A 24,707-nucleotide genomic window follows, 5' to 3' on the forward strand; every position below is an offset into this window, starting at 1 on the left:
CAGTGGGGAACAGGGGGGAGCTCTCTCTCTCTCCCCCCTCCCCAACGCCCCGCTCACCCCCGGCGCCCCCCGAATCTTTTCGCCCGAGTATTCAGTTACTCGAAAAAAGCGCTGCTCGAGTGCGAAATCACCCTAAACGAGTACGTTCGCTCATCTCTACACTGAGCCCATTCAAAGCCCATCACATGAGCGAACTGTGTTACGCCTGCGAATTCCGACAAGACGTAGAAATCTAGGATATAGTTTGTTTAGGTCAACTAAAAATACGTAGCTGGGGCAGACTTATGAGCCTATTAGAAAAACCGTCTTTGTTGCCCATAGCAACCAATCAGGGCGCAGCTTTCATTCCTCCAACTGCTCTGGTAAAATGAAAGCTGCGCTATGATTGGTTGCCATAGGCAACTTTCTGTCAGGTGACCTCACGGACTGCCTTGACTCATCTACTAAACCACCGCCCGGCCCGGAGTCCCTCACTAGCAGCCCTGCCTGTCCAAGAAACTTTGCTTCCTCCTGCAGCAGCGCTCAGCTCGGTCACATGACTCGGGAACGTCATCTGTGTGCCCGGTCACATGACTCTGACGTCATCAAACGTCCTCCGCCGATGTTTAGTAATAACAGACTGTGGCACCGGGTGACAGATTTACCGGAACGGGCGGCGCTGAGTCAGGTGAGGGCGGCGGTGCCGTTATTACACGTCTCTTGTGAGGAGGGGCCACTACGGGCCGGCTGTGGGCTAGTTAACCCCTTGTGTACCCTGACAGCGCCTCCTTGTAGTGTGGGGCTGACAGCAGTCACCAGGATAGGCACGTATGGCAGCGCCCCCCCCCCCCCCCCCTTACTGTGAATACACGTCCCTGTGTCACCTGCCCGGGCCTGCAGTCCTGCCATGGCTGCTCTGAGGGCTTACTAGTCATAGACATGATAGTGATGGAAAACATTCACTGACAACAAGCTGAGATGTTGCATTTGGAAGTACAACCTGCATGAGAGTTCATACTGTGATGCATCCCGTAGTGTAAGAATGACGGTATGTAAGCAGCACCGGAGTAATAACATGCAGCAGGGGGCTCAGCTGCTGCAGAACCGCGTTTTGAAGGGTAAAGAGGAGCTTACTCTCCATGATTGGTTCATTCACCCCTGGCACCTAAGAAAAACAATGTCTGCAGCAGCTGAGGGGTGTGTGATGAGGTTCTGCAGCAGCTGAGGGGTGTGTGATGAGGTTCTGCAGCAGCTGAGGGGTGTGTGATGAGGTTCTGCAGCAGCTATGAGGTGTGTGTGTGATGAGGTTCTGCAGCAGCTATGAGGTGTGTGTGATGAGGGGCTGCAGCAGCTATGAGAGTGGGTGTGTGTGTGTGAGATGAGGGGCTGCAGCAGCTATGAGGTGTGTGTGTGATGAGGTTCTGCAGCAGCTATGAGGTGTGTGTGATGAGGTTCTGCAGCAGCTATGAGGTGTGTGTGATGAGGTTCTGCAGCAGCTATGAGGTGTGTGTGATGAGGGTCTGCAGCAGCTATGAGCTGTGTGTGATGAGGGGCTGCAGCAGCTATGAGCTGTGTGTGATGAGGGGCTGCAGCAGCTATGAGGTGTGTGTGATGATGGGCTGCAGCAGCTATGAGGTGTGTGTGATGAGGGTCTGCAGCAGCTATGAGGTGTGTGTGATGAGGGTCTGCAGCAGCTATGAGGTGTGTGTGATGAGGTTCTTCAGCAGCTATGAGGAGCGTGTGATGAGGGTCTGCAGCAGCTATGAGGTGTGTGTGATGAGGGTCTGCAGCAGCTATGAGGTGTGTGTGATGAGGGTCTGCAGCAGCTATGAGGTGTGTGTGATGAGGGTCTGCAGCAGCTATGAGGAGCGTGTGATGAGGGTCTGCAGCAGCTATGAGGTGTTTGTGATGAGGGTCTGCAGCAGCTATGAGGAGCGTGTGATGAGGGTCTGCAGCAGCTATGAGGAGCGTGTGATGAGGGTCTGCAGCAGCTATGAGGAGCGTGTGATGAGGGTCTGCAGCAGCTATGAGGAGCGTGTGATGAGGGTCTGCAGCAGCTATGAGAAGCGTGTGATGAGGGTCTGCAGCAGCTATGAAAAGCGTGTGATGAGGGTCTGCAGCAGCTATGAGAAGCGTGTGATGAGGTTCTGCAGCAGCTATGAGGTGTGTGTGATGAGGGTCTGCAGCAGCTATGAGGTGTGTGATGAGGGTCTGCAGCAGCTATGAGGTGTGTGTGATGAGGTTCTGCAGCAGCTATGAGGAGCGTGTGATGAGGGTCTGCAGCAGCTATGAGGAGCGTGTGATGAGGGTCTGCAGCAGCTATGAGGAGCGTGTGATGAGGGTCTGCAGCAGCTATGAGAAGCGTGTGATGAGGGTCTGCAGCAGCTATGAGAAGCGTGTGATGAGGGTCTGCAGCAGCTATGAGAAGCGTGTGATGAGGGTCTGCAGCAGCTATGAGGTGTGTGTGATGAGGGTCTGCAGCAGCTGTGAGGTGTGTGTGATGAGGGTCTGCAGCAGCTGTGAGGTGTGTGTGATGAGGGTCTGCAGCAGCTGTGAGGTGTGTGTGTGATGAGGTTCTGCAGCAGCTGTGAGGTGTGTGTGTGATGAGGTTCTGCAGCAGCTGTGAGGTGTGTGTGTGATGAGGTTCTGCAGCAGCTGTGAGGTGTGTGTGTGATGAGGTTCTGCAGCAGCTGTGAGGTGTGTGTGTGATGAGGTTCTGCAGCAGCTGTGAGGTGTGTGTGTGATGAGGTTCTGCAGCAGCTATGAGGTGTGTGTGTGACGAGGTTCTGCAGCAGCTATGAGGTGTGTGTGTGATGAGGTTCTGCAGCAGCTATGAGCTGTGTGTGATGAGGGTCTGCAGCAGCTATGAAATGTGTGTGTGTGATGAGGTTCTGCAGCAGCTATGAGGTGTGTGTGTGTGATGAGGTTCTGCAGCAGCTATGAGCTGTGTGTGATGAGGGTCTGCAGCAGCTATGAGTTGTGTGTGATGACCGTCTGCAGCAGCTATGAGGTGTGTGTGATGAGGGTCTGCAGCAGCTATGAGGTGTGTGTGATGAGGGTCTGCAGCAATGTTGACAGGGCGGTCCAGACTGCTAGCGGGCCCGCGGACCGCTGCTGATCAATTATTGTTGACCCGGCCCAGGATAGTAATGTCTCGGACGACCCATTTAACTATGTTATTGGTGTAACGGGGTGCCCGTGGCTTGGACCGCACAGCGGCTTTGGCTGTAATGCGTCACGTGGACATTAGGTTGCAATAGCTTGTGGAGCAGCACAATACAAGTACCGACCCAGAGGAGCTCGTGGAGCGGCGCGATACAAGTACCGACCCAGAGGAGCTCGTGGAGCGGCACGATACAAGTACCGACCCAGAGGAGCTCGTGGAGCGGCACGATACCAGTACCGACCCAGAGGAGCTTGTGGAGCAGCACAATACAAGTACCGACCCAGAGGAGCTCGTGGAGCGGCGCGATACAAGTACCGACCCAGAGGAGCTCGTGGAGCGGCACGATACAAGTACCGACCCAGAGGAGCTCGTGGAGCGGCACGATACAAGTACCGACCCAGAGGAGCTCGTGGAGCGGCGCGATACAAGTACCGACCCAGAGGAGCTCGTGGAGCGGCGCGATACAAGTACCGACCCAGAGGAGCTCGTGGAGCGGCGCGATACAAGTACCGACCCAGAGGAGCTCGTGGAGCGGCGCGATACAAGTACCGACCCAGAGGAGCTCGTGGAGCGGCGCGATACAAGTACCGACCCAGAGGAGCTCGTGGAGCGGCGCGATACAAGGACCGACCCAGAGGAGCTCGTGGAGCGGCGCGATACAAGGACCGACCCAGAGGAGCTCGTGGAGCGGCGCGATACAAGGACCGACCCAGAGGAGCTCGTGGAGCGGCGCGATACAAGTACCGACCCAGAGGAGCTCGTGGAGCGGCGCGATACAAGTACCGACCCAGAGGAGCTCGTGGAGCGGCGCGATACAAGTACCGACCCAGAGGAGCTCGTGGAGCGGCGCGATACAAGTACCGACCCAGAGGAGCTCGTGGAGCGGCACGATACAAGTACCGACCCAGAGGAGCTCGTGGAGCGGCGCGATACAAGTACCGACCCAGAGGAGCTCGTGGAGCGGCGCGATACAAGTACCGACCCAGAGGAGCTCGTGGAGCGGCGCGATACAAGTACCGACCCAGAGGAGCTCGTGGAGCGGCGCGATACAAGTACCGACCCAGAGGAGCTCGTGGAGCGGCGCGATACAAGTACCGACTCAGAGGAGCTCGTGGAGCGGCACGATACAAGGACCGACCCAGAGGAGCTCGTGGAGCGGCGCGATACAAGGACCGACCCAGAGGAGCTCGTGGAGCGGCGCGATACAAGGACCGACCCAGAGGAGCTCGTGGAGCGGCGCGATACAAGTACCGACCCAGAGGAGCTCGTGGAGCGGCGCGATACAAGTACCGACCCAGAGGAGCTCGTGGAGCGGCGCGATACAAGTACCGACCCAGAGGAGCTCGTGGAGCGGCGCGATACAAGTACCGACCCAGAGGAGCTCGTGGAGCGGCGCGATACAAGTACCGACCCAGAGGAGCTCGTGGAGCGGCGCGATACAAGTACCGACCCAGAGGAGCTCGTGGAGCGGCGCGATACAAGTACCGACCCAGAGGAGCTCGTGGAGCGGCGCGATACAAGTACCGACCCAGAGGAGCTCGTGGAGCGGCGCGATACAAGTACCGACCCAGAGGAGCTCGTGGAGCGGCGCGATACAAGGACCGACCCAGAGGAGCTCGTGGAGCGGCGCGATACAAGGACCGACCCAGAGGAGCTCGTGGAGCGGCGCGATACAAGGACCGACCCAGAGGAGCTCGTGGAGCGGCGCGATACAAGTACCGACCCAGAGGAGCTCGTGGAGCGGCGCGATACAAGTACCGACCCAGAGGAGCTCGTGGAGCGGCGCGATACAAGTACCGACCCAGAGGAGCTCGTGGAGCGGCGCGATACAAGTACCGACCCAGAGGAGCTCGTGGAGCGGCGCGATACAAGTACCGACCCAGAGGAGCTCGTGGAGCGGCACGATACAAGTACCGACCCAGAGGAGCTCGTGGAGCTGCACGATACAAGTACCGACCCAGAGGAGCTCGTGGAGCGGCGCGATACAAGTACCGACCCAGAGGAGCTCGTGGAGCGGCGCGATACAAGTACCGACCCAGAGGAGCTCCTGGAGCGGCACGATACAAGGACCGACCCAGAGGAGCTCGTGGAGCGGCACGATACAAGGACCGACCCAGAGGAGCTCGTGGAGCGGCGCGATACAAGTACCGACCCAGAGGAGCTCGTGGAGCGGCACGATGCAAGTACCGACCCAGAGGAGCTCGCGGAGCGGCACGATACAAGTACCGACCCAGAGGAGCTCGTGGAGCGGCACGATGCAAGTACCGACCCAGAGGAGCTCGTGGAGCGGCACGATGCAAGTACCGACCCAGAGGAGCTCGCGGAGCGGCACGATACAAGTACCGACCCAGAGGAGCTCGTGGAGCGGCGCGATACAAGTACCGACCCAGAGGAGCTCGTGGATCAGCGCTCCTTCTGTCACCATGTTTGGGAAGAATGTTCCACAATTAGAACTTTGTGCTGCTAGAAGGAGTGCAGTCGTTCCTTTATCTCCAGCCAGACTGCTGAAGGCCCCATACACATTAGTCTTTAGGCCTCACGGGCGGTTCGGATTCTGCAGCAGGAGCCCTGCGGAAACCATTTGCGGGTGATCGCGGGTGTAATGGTTTTTCCGTGCGGATGCACTGCGGATCATTCACAACTCCACCTCTCAGCTTTTTTCCCACCTCCCTAATTAATTATAGCCTTCAAATCTGCAATGCATCCGCAATTAAATTGCGGATCGTCCGCTGCCATTGACTTCTATTCAGCCCACCCGTACGGAATCCGCACTGAAATGGAGCATGCTGCGTTTTTCTTTCCGCATCGGGGGGTCCGCAATTCAAATCCGCAGGCTTAAATGCAGTTGCGGATGCCAGTGCTTCCCTATGGGCACTTTGACTTGCGGGTGAACCGTGTGGATGCTGCAATTCAAATCCGCCCGTAGTCATCTGACACCACAAATATGCACCGTTGCCTCTCCACTTTCCCCGGAGAGAAGGATCGGGCACGTTGTATTTTAACCCTTTTATGAAGCTGCCCTTCCCCCCCCCACTTTTCCTAATCCTAACTCTTTTATTTATCTATCCCCGTAGCTGTCGGAGGCCGGTTTCACACGGCCGAGAAACTCGTGTGAGATTTGCGCATTGCGAGACTCACAAATATGAACCCCATTCTTTTGAATAGAGACATATACTCAACCAGTGTCCCATCTTCCTCTAAACGCATCACCCATTGTTTCCAATGGGACGGTAAAACCCTTCGCACGGCTTGCGAGGTGCACACAAGTGCGATGCCAGATCTCCCATTGAAAAGCATGGCAAACACTTCCCGTTCCTCTGGAGCAGATGAAAGCGGCGCCGGTGGATCGCTACTGAAGTGATGGGAGGTGTTTTGGACAGTTTCTCGCCCCGATATCGCGCTCGCCTGTGTGTAGATAGCCCAAGGGCTTGTGTTTTGTGAAGCCAGTTGTAGTTTTCAATGGTACTATTTAATGTACCATATCATTATTTAGGGGGACTTCAGGGACATGTCGGGGCAATTGTCTCTCAATTGGTGAGAGTCCCAGCGGTCAGACCCCACCGGTCGGCAAAGTATCCCTATTCTGTGGATAAGGGGCTAACTTGCTGAGATGGGAGCACCCCTTTAACGTCCAGTCCTCATATGTGATGTCTGTATGGACATGACTACCTACCGTGTTTCCCCAAAAATAAGACAGTGTCTTATGTTAATTTTTGTTCAAAAAGGTTTAACTTTTTTACATGTATAGCTGCCTGGACACTATTTAAATCGACTTTTTAAATTAACTGTTAGCAGGGCTTAATTTTGGAATAGGGCTTATATATCGAGCATCCTCAAAAAGCCTGAAAAATCATTTTGCATCCTCAAAAATTCTGAAAAATCATGCTTTGTCTTATTTTCAGGGTATGTCTTATTTTCAGGAAAACAGGGTAGTAGCAGCCAGGGGCAGAGAATGAGGAGGGCGCACTTAGGTGCTGGAATCTGACCTTGGGGTTTCTGCCGTCTGTCTCTGTGATCTCCTATATGTATCTTTCGGTTGCTTCTGTTTCCACCAGCGCCGTTCAGTTTACTGTCAACAAGGGAGGCGATTTGTTCTGAATTTGCTGTAGTGAATTTTACTTACGCCCTGATTGCACCCCTACTAGCACATGAGTAGAAGCAAACTTTTCCATACCTTGGTATTAACGCTTACCTCCCATGGGACAATTTTAAGTTGTGCCCTCGATCCGCCTAGGAACACCCACAAAACACCACTTTTATGCTAATTTATAGAAGCCCCGCCTCTTTTCTAGTCCATTTCTCAAAGCAATCCCTGAACAACAGGATGGTTGGGAGGTATGTGAGCGGGTTTATCTGGCATTCAGGTAACAGACTGAACCTTTGAAATACTTTGATATTACCCCAAATTTTGGTCCGCCTTAACATTTTGTAGAGACACATTCAAACAAACCACATGAATACTGGACTTTTGATAGTTAAGGGCGCCTACCCACTTGCGTTGCCGATTTTCGCGCGTGAAAAATGGGCGTTTTTGCGCATTTTCTGCACGTTTTTTGCAGCCCTCCATTGACAATCATGGGTGCATTAAGAGAAAAATAAGGAGACATATGCAACTGACAGTTCCTATGTGAAAAAACCCCACGAAACGGAAAAAAAAACCCAGATGGACAAGAACACATTCTATACTAATTGCTCTTGAGAAAAAACGCAAAACATCACAGGAAAAAAAATCGCAAGTGGGTAGGCACCCTAAGTGGGAAAAAACTTTTGTGTATTAAAGGGGTATTTCCATGGAAACCTCTGCCATGGCTGCTAGCCACCCTGCCAGAGCCTACGGAAGGAGCCGGGGGCGCTGCCCCACACAGTTTCCTTAGTTTCCATTCACTTCAATGAGCGCTATGGACATCAGCCCTTTCCCAAGGTGTTGGGACACAGCGGCTGAGTTCTCCCATCTTGGCCATTAAAGGTGAGATGGGAATACCTCTTTTAACCCCTTGAGTGGCAGGTTTCCTACCACCCTGTCGTGCCCACCAGGGCAGGTTTTTTAAAATGGTCTAATCATTGAATTTCAACTAGTTTTGCAGTTGCGTCTCAAGAGCCATAACTTTTTCATTTTTCCATTGACACGGCCATATAAGGGCTTGTTTTTTGCGGGACAAGTTGTGATTTTTTAAACAGAGGGGAGGAAAAAAAGAAATGGGGAAAAAAGAAAAAAAGGGGCCATGTCATTAAGGGGTTAAATAATGTATTAACTTCCTTCTCTGGGTCATTACGACGCACATGGATACCACATGTGTGATTGTATTTTTGATTTTTTACAAAGTAAAGGGAGACAAGTGTTTTTTTTATTTTTTTAATAATTTTTTTACTTTTTTTTTTTTAAATTTTTTAAAAATTTTTTATATTTTTTTGTCCCTTTAGGGGACTTCCACAGGGACCCATCAGGACCCCTGATCACATTCCAGGTGTCCGATGGTGACAGCCCTTTACATGCTGCAGTGACAACCCTTTACATGCTGCAGTCACATAGACTGCAGCATGTAAAGGGTTAACACAGCAGAGATCGGAGGTTTTCTCTGATCTCTGCTGTAAGAGCAGGTACCTATCTGTCCTCTGACAGCTAACAACCAGCTCTCCCTGCCACAGAGACCATCGGCTTGCTTCTGACAAGCCGATGGTCTCTATGGCAACCTGTAAACAAAGCAGGACATTGCCGACATGTCGGCAATATCTCCTGCTGGTTTTTCAAAGCCCTTGCTTTGTTCTCTGTGGGACTGTGCAGGCAGAGCACACTGTCACAGCTTGTGGCATTGTGCTCTGCAGCTCCCATAGTGATACATAGCCCGGAAATCTTCCGGGCTATGTCACTATGAGCAGTGGAGCTCGTCCCCGGAACTTTTCCGGGCGTGCCACTCAAGGGGTTAAAGGGTCTTCCTGGTTTGGACAACCCCATGCATATCTCAAAGCCCCTCCAGCATATGCTGTAGTATAAATGGATCATTACGTTGCACCCATTGAATTAAAGGGGCTTTCTGTAACTAAACTACCGTTGACCTGTCCAATTCAGCAGTGGATCGGTGGGGGTCTTCTGTTCAAGACCCTCACCACTTAGCGGATTGAAGAGGCCTCTTCTCAAGCTTTTGACGTCACATTTATCAGTCACATGGCCCGAGAGCAGCTCAGTCCTGTTCAGGCGAACGGAAATGAGCTGCAATACCAGGCACAGCCACTATACAATGTACGGTGCTGTGCTAGGTGTGGACTGAAGTAACAGTGTTGCTTACCTGAGCGCCTCTGTCAGCTGATCAGTGGCTGGAATATTCCTTTAACTCATGATAAATGGGTCCTTTCAACAAACTTTGCATAAATCAGTAGTACAAGCAAATATAAAAAACTTAGTAATATATCTTATTCTACAAACATCCCTCTTACTCCACTTATTAGCCAGTTCTTCTCACCCCTTTGCCTTCTGCAGTGGAAACTGAATGAAAGCAACTTTCCCTTTTTTTCTGTGTTTTGTTTTTTTTGCTTTTGCATTGAAGTCTATGGCAGATGGAAGCAAACAGAAGGTCATCCTTTTGGTTCCATCTGTCTTCCATTTTGAACGGATCCGTTTTTAAGTAGATTTGCGTAGACAGTGCTGTTACCACGGAAGGAGAAACCAAATGGACCTCGTTATAGTCATTAGGGTCCGTTTGGCGCTATTTCGTTCCGTTATAAGATGGATCCCGTTCAGCCACAGGATTCCGAACGGAGCCGAAACTGGAACTCCCGACTCAGATGTGAAAGCAGCCGGACACAGATTGGGATGTTTGCTGTCTCCCATTGACCGCATGTATTAACAAAAAACGTTTTGAACTGGAAACAAAAGTGCGTCCGTCTACGCGTTTGTTCCGCTGTAAGAAAACTAAATGCGTTAGAAAAAAGCAGTGATATCGCTTAAAAAAAAAACAACCCGCAAGAAAAGCGCAAGAGGGTGTCCACCCTAAGCCTGGGTTCACACAAGTCGGATTTGCTGCGGTTTGCCTTTGCATATCCAGACTGCGGCAAAACTGCTGCGTTTGCAGCGCAATGCAGCGCAAATGTGTTTGGGCAACAAGCTGCTCTCACAGCTGCGACGCGGCTTTTTAAGACGCAGCAGGTCAATTCTTTTGACTTTTCCACGGCGCTTTTTTTTCCATAGACCTCCTATGGACGCTGCAAAAGTAATAAAGCGCGGCGGGAAAAAATGCTTGTGGAAAAGCGGGGAAAATACGCAAGAAAATAGGCAACACAAAAATAGCCTTTGAAGGGTTTTGCCGGAGAAGCAGTTCTTCTGCAGCAAAATCGCAACGAGAAAAAAAACGCTGTAAGGCCGCCTGCACATGGCCGGGTCGGATTCCCTGCGAGAAATCTCGCAGCAGGACCCGACCCGCGTCGCTGCAGGGACCAGTGCGGGTCTCGCCTTCTCCTCCGGCTCTTTGATGTGCCAGCTGGCGGCCCAGGAGTGACATGCCGCGATTTGTTTTCCGCGTATATTTTCACGCGGACAAATCGCGGCCGTCTGCATAGGATTGCGTTTTGCAATGCAATCCTATGCAGGCGGGCAGGGGCGCAAATTCTGTGGGAAATCCCACTGCAGAATTTCCACCCGTGTGCAGGGGGCCTAAAACCGCGGCAAATCCACCCTGTGTGAACCCAGCCTTACATTTCCCCTCGTTTGCTTCCGTTTCGTTAATGGAACAAATAACACTCCGGTTTTGGGACATAATTTTGTCTTGGAACTGGGAGGGGGGGTAGTTATATCACCCTCTGTTGGTCTTCGGTGCTGATGCCCCCTCTGATCCACTTGTTCCAGGTCCTATTTTCAGACTACCTACCATAATTCCCACAGTGCATTGCTAGCCTGCCGATGTGCTTTACTGGCTCTCTGATTGGCCAATACTGCTCACATGATAAGTGCTGGCCAATCGGAGACCAGTGCACAATATGTATTAGCTAGAAAATTGCAGTAGCCTGAAAACAGGATCCCGAACCGGAGGATCGTATTGGAGACCGACTGCTGATAATATACCCTCTCCCTCTTCAGTCCACAGACCCAACTCAGGTAACCCTTTATTCCCATTGCATGCATGCTTGGCAGAGCCAAGTGAGTGTATAGGGGGGATCGGGAGGAACGGCTATTGGCTGAACAAGTTTTCGGCCAACCGCTATCCAAGGTGTATGGCCGTCTAGATACTATCCAGTAGTGCAGTCGTGGTGGTCCAATGGTTCTAGAGATAAGCTGGATAATACACATAGCCCAACTCCTATCACTGAGTCTCCGTATACTACAATGGTGCAAACAAGCATTTTGGTAATGCCGTGTTTAATTATTTTGGGTGAAATCAGGGGCGCCCCTTCCATGAGGCGACTGGAGCCTGCCGCCTAAGGCAGTCTGCAGAACCTCAGAGGGGTGGCACTTGGGTTGCCATCCGGCTGGTATTTATTCTTTTACTGTCCATATTAATGGCTGGTGAAAAATTATCACCGGCCGTGTTGCAACCCCACAAGCCGAGTTCTAGCTCTGTCCGCAAATCAGGTTGGGTGGCCGGCGGTCTGTAATCAGTCTGTGACCCCTGACCTCTCCTCCTGGCATTGTGTTCCTGCATGCAGTGCAGACACCGGAGGGAGAGGTCAGGGGTCACCGACCGATGACATCGCAGTGACTGTCCAACCTGAGCTGTGGACAGAGTGCATTCCTGGGTTGCTGCCCGGCTGGAGGTCCAGTATGTGGGACACTATTACTACCTGGCGCCATTGTTAATACTGGGGATCACTATGACTATTGGGACCATTAATAATAATCTTTATATAGCGCCAACATATTCTGCAATGCTTACAAAGCACGGGGGAAATAACACAAGACCACGGTTACATGAAGTAATTAATTGATGGAAACAGTAGTGGTGCGGGTCCTGCTCCAACGAGCTTACATACTACAGATAATGGGGTGATACAGAAGGTAAAGGGGCTGGCGATGTGCACTGTATGGCGAGGTGGAGAGTGAGGGATGCTATACACAGACAATGGTCAGACATTTAGCCGTGTGATGGCTGAATCGGGATGACTGCAGGTGCCGGTTGATTACGGCTAGCAGGGATTGCAGTCAGTAGGTCAGGGAGCATGTTATCAGGCGGAGTACAGAGGGGTTTGTTTAGAGGAATGCGGTATGCCTCCCTGAAGAGGTGCGTTTTTAGGGCACGCCTGAAGTTTTGTGAGCCCTGGATTGCCTTTGGTAGCGCGTTCCAGAGGACCGGTGCTGCTCTGGAGAAGTCTTGGAGGCGGGAAGGAGAGTTTTGAATTAAAGGGGCGCTCAGTCTGGTTTTGTTAGCAGAGCGGAGAGCCCGGGCTGGTTGATGGATTGAGATAAAGGAGGCAATATAGGGAGGCGCTGCGCTGTGGAGGGCTTTGTGGACGAAGGTAGCGAGTTTGAATTGAATTCTGTATTTAACGGGCAGCCAGTGCAGTGACCGGCGCAGGGCAGAGGCATCTGAGTAGCGGCTGGACAGGAAGATGAGCCTGGCTGCCGCATTCAGGATGGATTGGAGAGGGTAGAGTCTGGTGCAGGGGAGGCCAATCAGCAACGAGTTGCAATAATCGAGCCGGGAGTGGATGAGGGCAACAGTGAGCGTTTTTAGCGTGTCCACAGTGAGAAAAGAGCGGATTCTTGCGATGTTCTTGAGGTGCAGCTGACATGTTCGGGCCAGAGATTGGATGTAGGGGGTAAGGGAGAGATCAGAGTTGAATATGACCCCAAGGCAGCGGACATGCTGTCTGTGAGTTATGGTGGTGCCTAATAGTCATAGTGACTAATAGGGTCACTATGTCTATTGGGACCACTGAGTGGTTTACTGTGACTACTGGGGCCATTAAGGGGGTCACTATTTCTATTGGGCCACTAAGGAGGACACTACTGGGGGTATTATCAGACAAGCCTCAATACTGCGAATACGTGTTGGGTATCTTGTGTATCGGCACTTTCAAAGACTGTAAAATGACTATTTTTGACTTTCTTGCCGGGGAGACGCCATTCCTCACTTCGCCCCGGGTAGCATAAAGGCTTAGGGCACTCTTGGTTGGAGTCGTAATAATAATTGTTTTTCGGAACACGAGTCCTTTACAGATGTGGGTTGAATACACACTTTTGCCGAAAGTTTTCAATAAGCAGAATCTTCAGAAAGCTGCGGACGTGGCTGATAAATCTCCTCTTCTGCGCATCTGTTTCCCGCTATCTGGTAGGCGTTAGGCATTCATACCGCGTCTTTACCTTTCCTCTGCTATGAAAGAGTTAAACCATTCCTGTCTGGAGCACTCAGTCATCCACCAGGCTGAGAAATGCCAAGGTCTTTTTGACATCTGCTCTCCGATTGATACCGCAGGCTTTGCGGGTAACAGCTGAAAAGGCCCCACAGGTGCCATATAAAGAGGTGACCATGTTGTCATATTTCATTGCGGCATCCTTCTGCAACGCCATAATTACCTAATTAGGTTGTTAATTAGGAAATTAGCATTTTGCCGTATTGATAGAAGGCGGCATGCAAGCTGGGCGCGTTTGTCTACTTTAATTTAGGATTTGTGTGTCTATCATACGTTCGCACTAACTTGAGCCATGGGAAAGAAGATACGACGTGGACGGGATCATGAATGAATGCGAGGGGCTTTCTAGAAATGAGTCTGGATGGCGCAGGATCGGCGAGTACAATTTTTCTTTTTTTTTTTGCTCTTGGAATTCATGATTTTAGGGTCTCATATTGTATAGGTTTTAAAGGGTAACTTTCCAACCATTTAAGGACCTGCCAGTTGCTCTTCGCTTGCTCCTCAGCAGCAGACTACAAACTTAGGGAGAATTCAGTTAGAATTATTTTCTGATAAGTCACAGATAGATGTGAGAAGGTGGAATACATCGACACGCCAAAAGTCATGGGATAGCCGTATGTAAAGGGGCATAACCTCAGGTGATATTTGGGGGAAGTTGTGAGGTGCTACCTTGTGAGTCAGGTTGATGGCAAGCGGGCTCATGGCAAGGCGATGCGAAATATTGGAGTTTGAACGTGGCATGATAGTGGGTGTCAGACCAACGGGGCATTCCATTTCCCAAGTTGTACGGGCATGTAGCGGTCATTGATCCACAGAGTTATGTGTGTACTGGGAAGACGTCATAGAAGTCATTACCACCTGCAGGGGCTTAATGATGGCGACCGGCGGCATTTAGCTAGAATTGTCCATGTGGGAGTTTATCATTTCTCGAATCGCAGTGTCCCGTGTTCGCCAGGGATACATCATTAAAGGGATTACCACTAGAGATGAGCAGCATACTCGCGAAGGGCAATTACTCGATCGAGCATTGCCCTTAGCGAGTACCTGCCCGCTCGGAAGAAAAGGTTCAGCTGCTGGCGGCGGGCGGGGAGCGGCGGGGGAGAGCGGGGAGGAACGGAGGGGAGATCTCTCTCTCCCTCTCTCCCCCCCACTCCCCACTGCTCACCGCCGCAACTCACCTCTCACCCGTGCCGGCAGCCGAACCTTTTTTTCCGAATGGGCAGGTACTCACTAAGGACAATGCTCAATCGAGTAATTGTCCTTAGCGAGTATGCTTGCTCATCTCTAATTACCACCCATGGAGGATAGCGCAGTGGCCGTCTATGGGTGCTTAATTATCACGACTAGCGGCGTCCGGCTAGAATTATCGTGCGAACAGAAAAGGGACTCCTGCAGAAATCACATCCACATTCAATGCAGAAGACCCCCACACATATACTCCGCAGGTCAATGCAGCAGTCTGTAGCTTCCATGGGACAAACCAGACTGCCCATGTTGTTATCGCAAACCTGGACATGGCGCCTCACCTGGGAACGTGAGTTTGCTATCTGCGCCCAAGAGGACTGGCAACATGTGGCATGGTCCGATGAGTCATTGTACCAATGGTTTTGGGCTGACAGTAGGGTTTGTGTGTGGCGCAGAAGTCATGGACCCCAGTTGTTAACAAGCCGCTATGTAGTTTGGTGGTGGTCCACACTGCTGTGGTTGTGTTCTTATGGCATGAGTTGGGTCTTCTAGTTGGCCAAAGCACTTTATTGCGTAATACCTGCCGCGTTTTACTGCTTGGTGACCATTTGCAGCCCTTCATGTACCCCCACAATGATGGGACACAACAGCAGGATAATGTTCTGTGCCATTAGGCCCATGTTGGCCAGAATTGGTTCAAAGAACATTTTGGGGAGTTTTTAAGAATGGTGTGCCCTGCACGTTTGCTCAACATGAGCCAATCAAGCATTTATAGGATGTAGTGGAGAGGTCTGTTCTCACCCCGAACCCTCCACCCACCAAAACCACAGGGCTGTGAGTGGCTATGCATCTACCATGGCTCAACATCCCTCCCAGATGCCTTTTGTTCACTGACATTGAAGCCATGTCGAATTGCTGCATTCTGTAGAAGGGGGTTCTACACAAATTTAGTTCCTGTCCCATGACTTTTGGCATGTTAGTGAATGTGATCATAAACCACCACCTTTTTCTAAAATAAAACTGGCACCGCTCCAAGATATCTAACACTGAAAATCCAACACAACGATCTAATCGGACTTGCATGGAATTGTCAGGTTTTGCGGAAATCATAGGGGGCAGGGCTCATTTCAATTTCACGATTCCGATTCGGAACCGTGTCTCGACAAAATGCCGATGTAGTCAAATTAATTCAATTAATTGCCCAGTCTTAGTTTACAGTAAAGAAAAAGGACTTGCAGAATACGTCAATTTAACATGGGAGCCTATGGTGACTGATGCCGCCGTATGACCCCCATTATAGGCCTCCGTTGGAGGGATATTTCATGAGCTCTTCCTGGCGTACAAGGAAACAGAAGCCATTAAGGCATGTTAATCACTTCGTAGAGCTTTGTGTTCACTTTGACATTTGTCGTTCCATCCTGACTTCAGATGAGTGTTAGGACACGAATATCACAGCGAGAGCAGATATTATATTGATTTCTGGACATTATTAAAGGGATCGTCTCATCGCAGACAGTGGCGAAACATATCTAGGATGTTATCCCACTAATCAGGAACGCACCGGGTCACTTTGTCTCCTGTCAGACCTGCTCCTTTTTCCTTGCAGAGCTCAATGGCACCCCTTAACCCTTTCCAAGCCAATTTTGGATTCAGGGTTTCCTAAAAGGCTTTCTCTTTTTGCTGCTATGCAACAGTGCCATCTGCTGGCTAAAGCCAGTGTGTGCGCCAGAGAGGCTGGGACAGCGAAGTGGCTGGCGATAGACGGTAAGAATACCCTGTCGGACCTCTTCTGACATTGGAGCTATACAAGCTTCAATCAGAATGTAGGAAGACGTCAGAGAGTGGATTGGAAAGGGTTAAAGTCAATGGATGTCCATGCTACTAGAAAAAGGCCCACCACAACAAAGTATGATGAGAAACGCCTTTAAGTAATTAATACACATTGAGAATAACTGGTACTATATTTTATGTCGTTTTAATGGGCACCAACTGGGTCCCCCTTTATTAACCTCTTCTTCTCTCTACCTTCCAGGACTCTGCCGTTATGGATTACTGGATACGTTGGTGAGGGTCCCGTGCAGCACGGGGGGACACTATGGCTTTTCTGGACAATCCCTTGATTATCTTGGCCCATATTCGCCAATCACATGTTACTAGTGATGACACAGGTATGTGTGAGATGGTTCTCATTGACCATGATGTGGACTTAGAGAAACTGTATCCATCTTCAGTGTCCGGAGAGAATATCACACAGACACAAGGGAATGGAGAAACCCAAGGCTACGTATACTCTCAATCTGTGGATATTACTTCTAGCTGGGATTTCGGGATCAGAAGGAGATCAAACACAGGTAAACTCACACTTTAAAGTGCTTGAAAACTGTCATAAAAACATTGATTCTTTTTGTACTGCTGGAGTTATACATTGTATATGTATTCGTTAGTTCTCCAATCTGATTTGGGCATTGATGTGCAGCGTCAAATTTCCAAGATAAACTTCTCAGGTCAAACAGTTTTCAGTCCCCAGAAAATAATCTAAATACAGGATATCCAAATGCTGGTGTAGGGATCAATAGCCAATGCAACCAAGCTTTAGCAAATGGAGACAAGATTTTTCAGACTTGTTGGCATTTGTAATTCGCCCCACTGCTCTGCCGCCAGGCTCTAATAAAAAATAATAATTTTGCTTTGCATCTACCCTGTTTCCCTGAAAATAAGACATACCCTGAGAATAAGACATAGCATGATTTTCCAGAATTTTTGAGGATGCAAAATGATTTTTCAGGCTTTTTGAGGATGCTTAAAATATAAGCCCTACTCCAAAATTTAAGCCCTGCTAACAGTTAATTAAAAAAGTCCATTTAAATAGTGTCCAGGCAGCTATACATGTAAGAAAGTTAAACCTTTTTGAACAAAAATTAATATAAGACACTGTCTTATTTTCGGGGAAACACGGTAGCAGACATGTCACACACAAGACACATCTGCTAGAAGACCCACTGCCCCCTGTTCACACCCGCTGCCTGCCAGAAGCTGGAGAAGCTTTAGGCCTCCTTCACACGGGCGACACAATATCACCGCAAGAAAATCGCAGCGATACCACGATTTTGTAGCGCTGCAAAGTCGCAAGTCGTGCTGCAAAGTTGTGCGACTTTATAGCACCACCTGCGAGGCTTTTCAGGAAGGGGGCTTGAAATATAAGCCCTTTACCAAAAGCCCTAGCTGCCGTAAAAAAGCAAAAAAAAAAATCATACATCACCTAAGAAACGCTGTTATCTCCAGCGCAGGTCTTCTCTTCAGCGCCGTACTTGTCTTCAGTCTTCTACCAGCCCTTCCTGGATTGGAGGATCAAAATTCTCGCCTCCAGAGTGGGCTGGCAGTGATTGGTTCACAAGCGCCCTGGCTCAGCCAATCCTTGCCGGCGCTTGATGAACCAATCCCAGCCATTCATTCATTGAATGGCTATGATTGGTTCAATGAGCACTGGCTCTGATTAGCTGAGCCATGGAGCTCATCAACCAATCACAGCCAGGCCTTCCTTCCAATCCAGGAAGGATTGGCAGAAGACTTCAAGCAAGTGCAGGGGGAGTGCTTCAGGGGAGACCTCTGCTCAGTGCTATGTGGTATGAGCTGCATGTGGCTCCTGTGTTTGATTACTGTGACCAGGGATGAGAAGGACTGGCTGCTGTGAACAGAGTTGGGTGTATGGGGAAGATGTGAGCAGGTGTAGTTCCTGTTATGGTGGTGGAGCTCTGAATGTGACTATACGGCAAGGGGAAACTGTTAATGTGATTATACTTTGGAAAGGAGGGCGAAAAGGCTCTGGGTATGATTACACTGCCGGAGGGCAGGGGAAGCTCTGGATGTGATTACAGTACAGGGATAAAGGGGAAGCTCTGGGTGTGATTACACTTCTGGAGGGCAGGAGAAGCTCTGGATGTGATTACACTACAGGGATAAAGGGGAAGCTCTGGATATGATTACACTGCCGGAGAGCAGGAGAAGCTCTGGATGTGATTACACTACAGGGATAAAGGGGAAGCTCTGGATATGATTATACTGTGAGGGGGCCTCTAAATGTGGTGATACTTGAAATGGGGCCTCTGAATGTGATTATACTACAGGGGAAGCCAGTGCCAGCCTTAGGTGTGAGGAATATTTCCCCCCCCCCCCCCCCCATCATAAGAAAACGAACGATGTACATAGTGCAATAATAGCCAGTCTGCCTGTGCAGAAAACGGCAAGATAGTAGTATACTCACATCAGAACAAATTAATGAGTAAATACTGTACCAGAACCAAGCTCATAACACAAACAAAGCTCAGAACATAAATTCGGCACCACAATCATGCTCATAACATAAATTCAGCACTGGAACCAAGCTCATAAAATAAATACAGTATCAGAACGTAGCGATTGTGTTGTGGTGGCGCCGGTGAGCTGACAGCAGTGTTTCAGAACATCTGAGGGGAGGAGACAGAGGCAGGAGCAGGATGAATCATGAAGCTTCACAAAATACTGTCACACGGAAGAAGGCGATCACCGGATCTGATGGACCAAAGGGGGAGGCGATCAACTCAGTCTACATTGGTCTAGTGCACCCCCTACAATCTGGTGACCACACGAGTCACACATAGTTAAGACGGATAAACAAGTCTACTGTGAGTGAGGAGCGCTGGGTGTTTTTTTACTTTTTTTGGGGTGGTGGTGGGTGGAGGGGTGTTAAGATATGTATACTAGGTCATAGCACTGTATATGTTATACTGGGTGGGGGCGCCTCGATCTGCATGTATAGATGATTACTGGGAGGAGAGCTTTGGATGATCTGGGGAGATTATACTAGGGGTGGTACCTTGGATGTGTATGTGTAATTTGTAATGCAGTTTTGTTCCTGGAGCGGTAGCGGGGCACGAGCGAGGAGAGATGAGTATTAGCTGTTTTGTCCTTTTATAACTTGGATAATCCATTGACGGACCGGCAGGAAGCTGCTTTCAGCCCATTGCAGCCTGCAGCAACTGAACAGGGTAGGACTAGGATTCACTGACAGCACTTCTCCATAAGGGTCCAAGAGTATGTCAGCTCCCGTGTGGATGTACTCAGACATGCAGTTGGCCCCTTTGACTTTTGGGTGTCTAAGCTGGACAAGCGGCCATAGCTTGCCCAACATGCTTTAGTGGTGTTAATATGGAGATATGGAACTACACCATGTTTCCAGGAGGAGCACCCTCCTCCCTCAAGGTGGTGTTGTTGCTCTTCTTCTCCTGCTTTCGCCTTGTTTCCTTCTCCTCCTCCCAAAATGGAGAATTTTTTTAGAGCACAAGACACATCTGTAGCTCCACAGCTTTTCCTTGGAGAAGGTCCGTGCTTGGCTGTTCTGTTCACCTGGTAGAATTCATCCTTTGCAAACTTTATGACATTGCTTTTTAAACAAGCAGTACAATTGCTGTGTTGTGTAGCGAAGTCTGTGTTGGCTCTACCGCTGTTCCTTGGAGCCGGTCCGTGCCTGAGTGTTCAGCTCAAATGCCAGAATTTCTCCTTGTAAAATTTATGACCTTGCTTTTGAAACAAGCAGCACACCTGATATCTTCCTGGATGCAATTTTTAATCTAGGAGACCCTATGTGGGCCTACTTTTGTTTTCAGGGACACCCCTGTGCTCTGATTGCCCCATCACACAGCTAAATGTCTGACCATTGTCTGTGTATAACACCCCTCACTCTCCACCTCACCATACCGTGCATACCGCCAGCCCCTTTACCTTCTGTATCACCCCATTACTTGTAGTATGTAAGCTCGTTGGAGCAGGACCCTCACCCCTATTGTTTCCATCAACTGATCACTATGTAACCGTGGTTCTGTAATGTTTGTACTTTTGTCTTCCTGTATCCCCCGTCTATGTAAGCGCTGCGGAATATGTTGGCGCTATACAAATAAAGGTTGTTATTATTATTACACCGCTGTACACTATTTTTACCAATTTTTGGAAGGAGCACGGTGTTGCTCAGGTGTGTTGCTGTATTCCCATGTAATTTGGGTGGCTTCGGCTGAATTGGGGACCTTCTGGAGGGCAAATTAGTAAATCTGATTTTCACTCCCATTTTGCCTTAGCGTTTTTCAGCACCCGGTGACGAATACTGGCGGAATTAAAGATAAAAAACTCACAGACTTCCCCCTGTAAGTTTTGTTGCCAATAGCAGCCAATCACAGGGCAGCTTTCATTTTTTACACTGCCAAGGTAAAATGAAAGCTGCGCTGTGATTGGTTGCTATTTCTTACACCGCTGAGGTAAAATGAAAGCTGAGCTGTGATTGGTTGTTATATATTATACTGCTGAGGTAAAATGAAAGCTGCGCTGTGGTTGGTTGCTATTTCTTATACTGCTGAGGTAAAATGAAAGCTGTGCTGTGATTGGTTGCTATTTCTTATACCGCTGAGGTAAAATGAAAGCTGCGCTGTGATTGGTTGCTATTTCTCATACCGCTGAGGTAAAATTAAAGCTGCGCTGTGATTGGTTGCCATATATTATACTGTGGAGGTCAAATAAAAGCTGCGCTGTGATTGGTTGCTATTTCTTACACCGCTGAGGTAAAATGAAAGCTGAGCTGTGATTGGTTGTTATATATTATACTGCTGAGGTAACATGAAAGCTGCACTGCGATTGGTTGTTATTTCATATACTGCTGATGTAAAATGAAAGCTGCGCTGTGATTGGTTGCCATCTATTATACTGCTGAGGTAACATGCAAGCTGCGCTGTGATTGGTTGCCATCTATTATACTGCTGAGGTAATATGAAAGCTGCGCTGTGATTGGTTGCCATCTATTATACTGCTGAGGTAACATGCAAGCTGCGCTGTGATTGGTTGCCATCTATTATACTGCTGAGGTAATATGAAAGCTGCGCTGTGGTTGGTTGCTATTTCTTATACTGCTGAGGTAAAATGAAAGCTGTGCTGTGATTGGTTGCTATTTCTTATACCGCTGAGGTAAAATGAAAGCTGCGCTGTGATTGGTTGCTATTTCTCATACCGCTGAGGTAAAATTAAAGCTGCGCTGTGATTGGTTGCCATATATTATACTGTGGAGGTCAAATAAAAGCTGCGCTGTGATTGGTTGCTATTTCCTATACCGCTGAGGTAAAATTAAAGCTGCACTGTGATTGGTTGCCATATATTATACCGCTGAGGTAAAATGAAAGCTGCGCTGTGATTGGTTGCTATTTCTTATACCGCTGAGGTAAAATGAAAGCTGCGCTGTGATTGGTTGCTAGGGGCAACACGGATTTTCCTTTGGACCGCTTATATAACAGTGCGGTGCTCTGCTCATTTTTGTGGCCCACTTTGTATATTGCAGGATTGCTGGTCAAAAAACGGGCAACATTCGGGTATATCACCTAGTATTCACTAAAACTGACAAGTCAGGAGAGCTGGCAGATCCTTCTGTAGATATTCCTTACTTATTGTAGTAACTCCTTGTTAATTTGCGGCTGCACAACAATAACACCGATGACACTTTTGTACGTTTTCTATCATCCTATAAATCTAAGCCTATTTCTGATGAATCGTCCCTCTCACCCCCTTTTGCCACGTGAAGCCATTTGACCGGCCCCGCTGTTTTTTTAGGCTTTTCCTCCCTAAACCCAGCGCTCGCGCATCATCATTATTCCATCCGGCATCTTTAAGGCAAAAAGAAAAACATATAAAATAAAAATATCTTCCCCGGAGTCGCGCTTCCCCTACACATTTGACTAATGTTGCCGCGGATACAAATCACCTCCTTTATTACCTATAAACCGTTCCGTCCTACCATAGAAAAACGCGGCTAATTTATATCGCCCTGACATTTTATAATTTTTCCTTGATTTTCAGATAAAGGATTTTACATTTAAAACTTTAATAGTTGAGCCCGAGTTCATTTATCTTTAATTTTTGAAACGGGGGCACGTAATTCATATCTGTAATTTTATGCACACTCCGTAACATTCACGAGACTTCATTTGTACATTAAAATTCCTTTAAGACCGTTATTAATGATTTATAAAACGAACTGTCCTATTAATCATGCAAGTTTTCACATTTTACGATTCCCTTCTATGTTAATACTATCTTTATGGTCTGTATTAATGTTTTATGGCCCCTAATTTCAATTATAAATCAAGAACATTTTCCTGTTTTTGTTGGTATTTTCTGAACTTTGTGTCAGCTTTAAAAAATTTTATGTCTTCGACTCTGCCTTTCCGAAATGCACCCCCGTACCCCTCCCTCACCTCCGTTCTTCTCGTCCCCATCTTTCTATATATGCATTATGAAATATTCATGAAATTGGAATTAATTGTCAGCTCTCCTCCCGGGAAAGTTTCATTGACAAAGTATTTTTTTGTCTTTTTTTTTTTTTTTTTCTTTTTCCCCTTTTTCTTGGTTTCGGTTTTCAGCTCAGAAACTAGAGCGTCTTCGGAAGGAGAGGCAGAACCAGATCAAATGCAAGAACGTCCAGTGGAAGGATCGGAACACAAGCCATTCAGGTAACGTCTGCTGTTGTCATCCGATCTAGGAAGTAGCGATGTGACGTGTGCAGCCCATGAAAAGATTCTACGTCGCCTTCCGCAAGTTACGGAACCGGAAACTGTAAATGGGAACCTACAGTTCTTCAAAAGTTTTAGGCAGGCGTTTAAAAAAGTAAGGCTGGGTTCACATGGGATGGAATTGCAGCGGAATCTCCGTGCGGCAATTCCGCCCGCGGCTCCTAATCTCAGGATTAGCCAGCCATGCGGATAAGATTTTGCGAAAATCTTGTCCACACGGTGCGGCCAATCCGTTGCGGCAAACTGGGCGGAAACTGATATGTGGTGCGAAATTCAATTCCATGGCATGTCAATTCTTTTTTTTTTTCCGCTGCGGCCTCACTCTTCTCTATGGGAAGAGAGTGCCGCGGGTTTTGAAGCTGCGGCAATCTTGCGTTTTTTCCGTGCGGCCAAGCCACGAGATTTCTGCAGAATTTCCGTCCTGTGTGAACCCAGCATGAGAATGCTTTCAGAAATAGAAGTGTTAATAGTTTATTTTTATCAACTAAGAAAACGCAAAGTGACTGAAGAAAGTAGAGATCTGAATCAAATCAATATTTGGTGTGACCGCTCTTTGTCTTCAAAGCAGTATTAATTCTTAGCTGGGTCCACATGGGGCAGAATTGGCGCAAGATTTCCGTGCAGACTTTCTGCATGGAAATTCCACCTGCAATTTTTATCTTGGCATAAGGCAGCAAAGGGGACAAGATTTGCAAAAATCTCATCCACACGTTACGGCCAGTCCGCGCTGAAACTGACATGTGGCGTGGAATTCAAAGCCGCGGCATGTCAATTTTATCGTCGGTTCTGCTGCAGTCATCTTTGCTCTCTATGGGGAAGAGCTGGCTGCAGCGGAATAAGCCGCTTGAAAACCCCCAAACTTGCGGGACTTCAATCTGTGGAAATCTCACGGATTTTCTGTGTGGTCCCGCTGTGGACATTCAGCAAGATTTCTATGGGATTTCTGCCCTGTGTGACCGCAGCCAAACATCTAGGAGAACTAATCTTCTGTGACTGTCGGCTCGCTCAAATCCTTCCATTTCTTCACGTAATCCCAGACAGACTGGATGATGATGAGATCAGGGCTCTGCGGGGCCATATCATCACTTCCAGGACTCCTTGTTCTTCTTTACGCCCAGACAGATTTTCGCTGCGGAATTCGCGGCAAGATCCCCTCTGTCCAGGCAACCCATCATGAAGACCGAGCTACTGAACGGAACCTATCTTGGCTATTAAAGAAAACTACTGAAATAAAGACCAGTAGGTCTCTGTTTCAGTAGGTTTGCATTAATTTTGACATTTTGTGTTGGAAAGGATAGCATAGTGGAGTGTGCCATTCTGTCCGGCCCAAAATGCTGGAAATAAACGGAAACTAGCGTCCAATTCTGCACTTTTCATTAATGGGGTTGTCCGGGTGCCAGACGATTTTTTTAAACATAGATATATGTGTTAAAATAACAAACCAAGCGGTACTGACCCGT

General features: G+C 48.8%; 2 protein-coding genes across 3 annotated transcripts in view; both read left to right on the forward strand.

Moving 5' to 3' along the window:
• Positions 1 to 549: 549 nt before the first annotated feature.
• MAPKAP1 (MAPK associated protein 1) overlaps positions 550 to 24,707 on the forward strand; it is a 168,784-nt gene continuing 144,626 nt past the window's right edge. For both annotated transcript variants that reach the window (XM_066580758.1, XM_066580759.1), the window contains exons 1-3: positions 550 to 667; positions 16,701 to 17,019; positions 23,098 to 23,187. In XM_066580758.1, the coding sequence (XP_066436855.1) occupies positions 16,764 to 17,019; positions 23,098 to 23,187 (346 nt within the window). In that variant the 5' untranslated portion in view covers positions 550 to 667; positions 16,701 to 16,763. The remainder of the gene's footprint in view (positions 668 to 16,700; positions 17,020 to 23,097; positions 23,188 to 24,707) is intronic.
• LOC136581040 (glycophorin-binding protein 130-like) lies at positions 1,855 to 5,612 on the forward strand. Its single transcript, XM_066582032.1, has 2 exons — positions 1,855 to 2,142; positions 3,240 to 5,612. Exons 1-2 carry the CDS (start codon positions 1,855 to 1,857, stop codon positions 5,610 to 5,612), a joined length of 2,661 nt encoding a protein of 886 aa, XP_066438129.1.

Source organism: Eleutherodactylus coqui, chromosome 10 (assembly GCF_035609145.1).
Source record: "Eleutherodactylus coqui strain aEleCoq1 chromosome 10, aEleCoq1.hap1, whole genome shotgun sequence".
Taxonomy (NCBI): Eukaryota; Metazoa; Chordata; class Amphibia; order Anura; family Eleutherodactylidae; genus Eleutherodactylus; species Eleutherodactylus coqui.

Bases quoted from the DNA above. Each gene is read 5' to 3' on its own strand.
- LOC136581040 (XM_066582032.1), top strand. From the start codon at position 1,855: ATGAGGGTCTGCAGCAGCTATGAGGTGTTTGTGATGAGGGTCTGCAGC. The intron at 2,143-3,239 runs GTGTGTGTGATG...AGGTTGCAATAG, and splicing joins GGTTCTGCAGCAGCTATGAG to CTTGTGGAGCAGCACAATAC.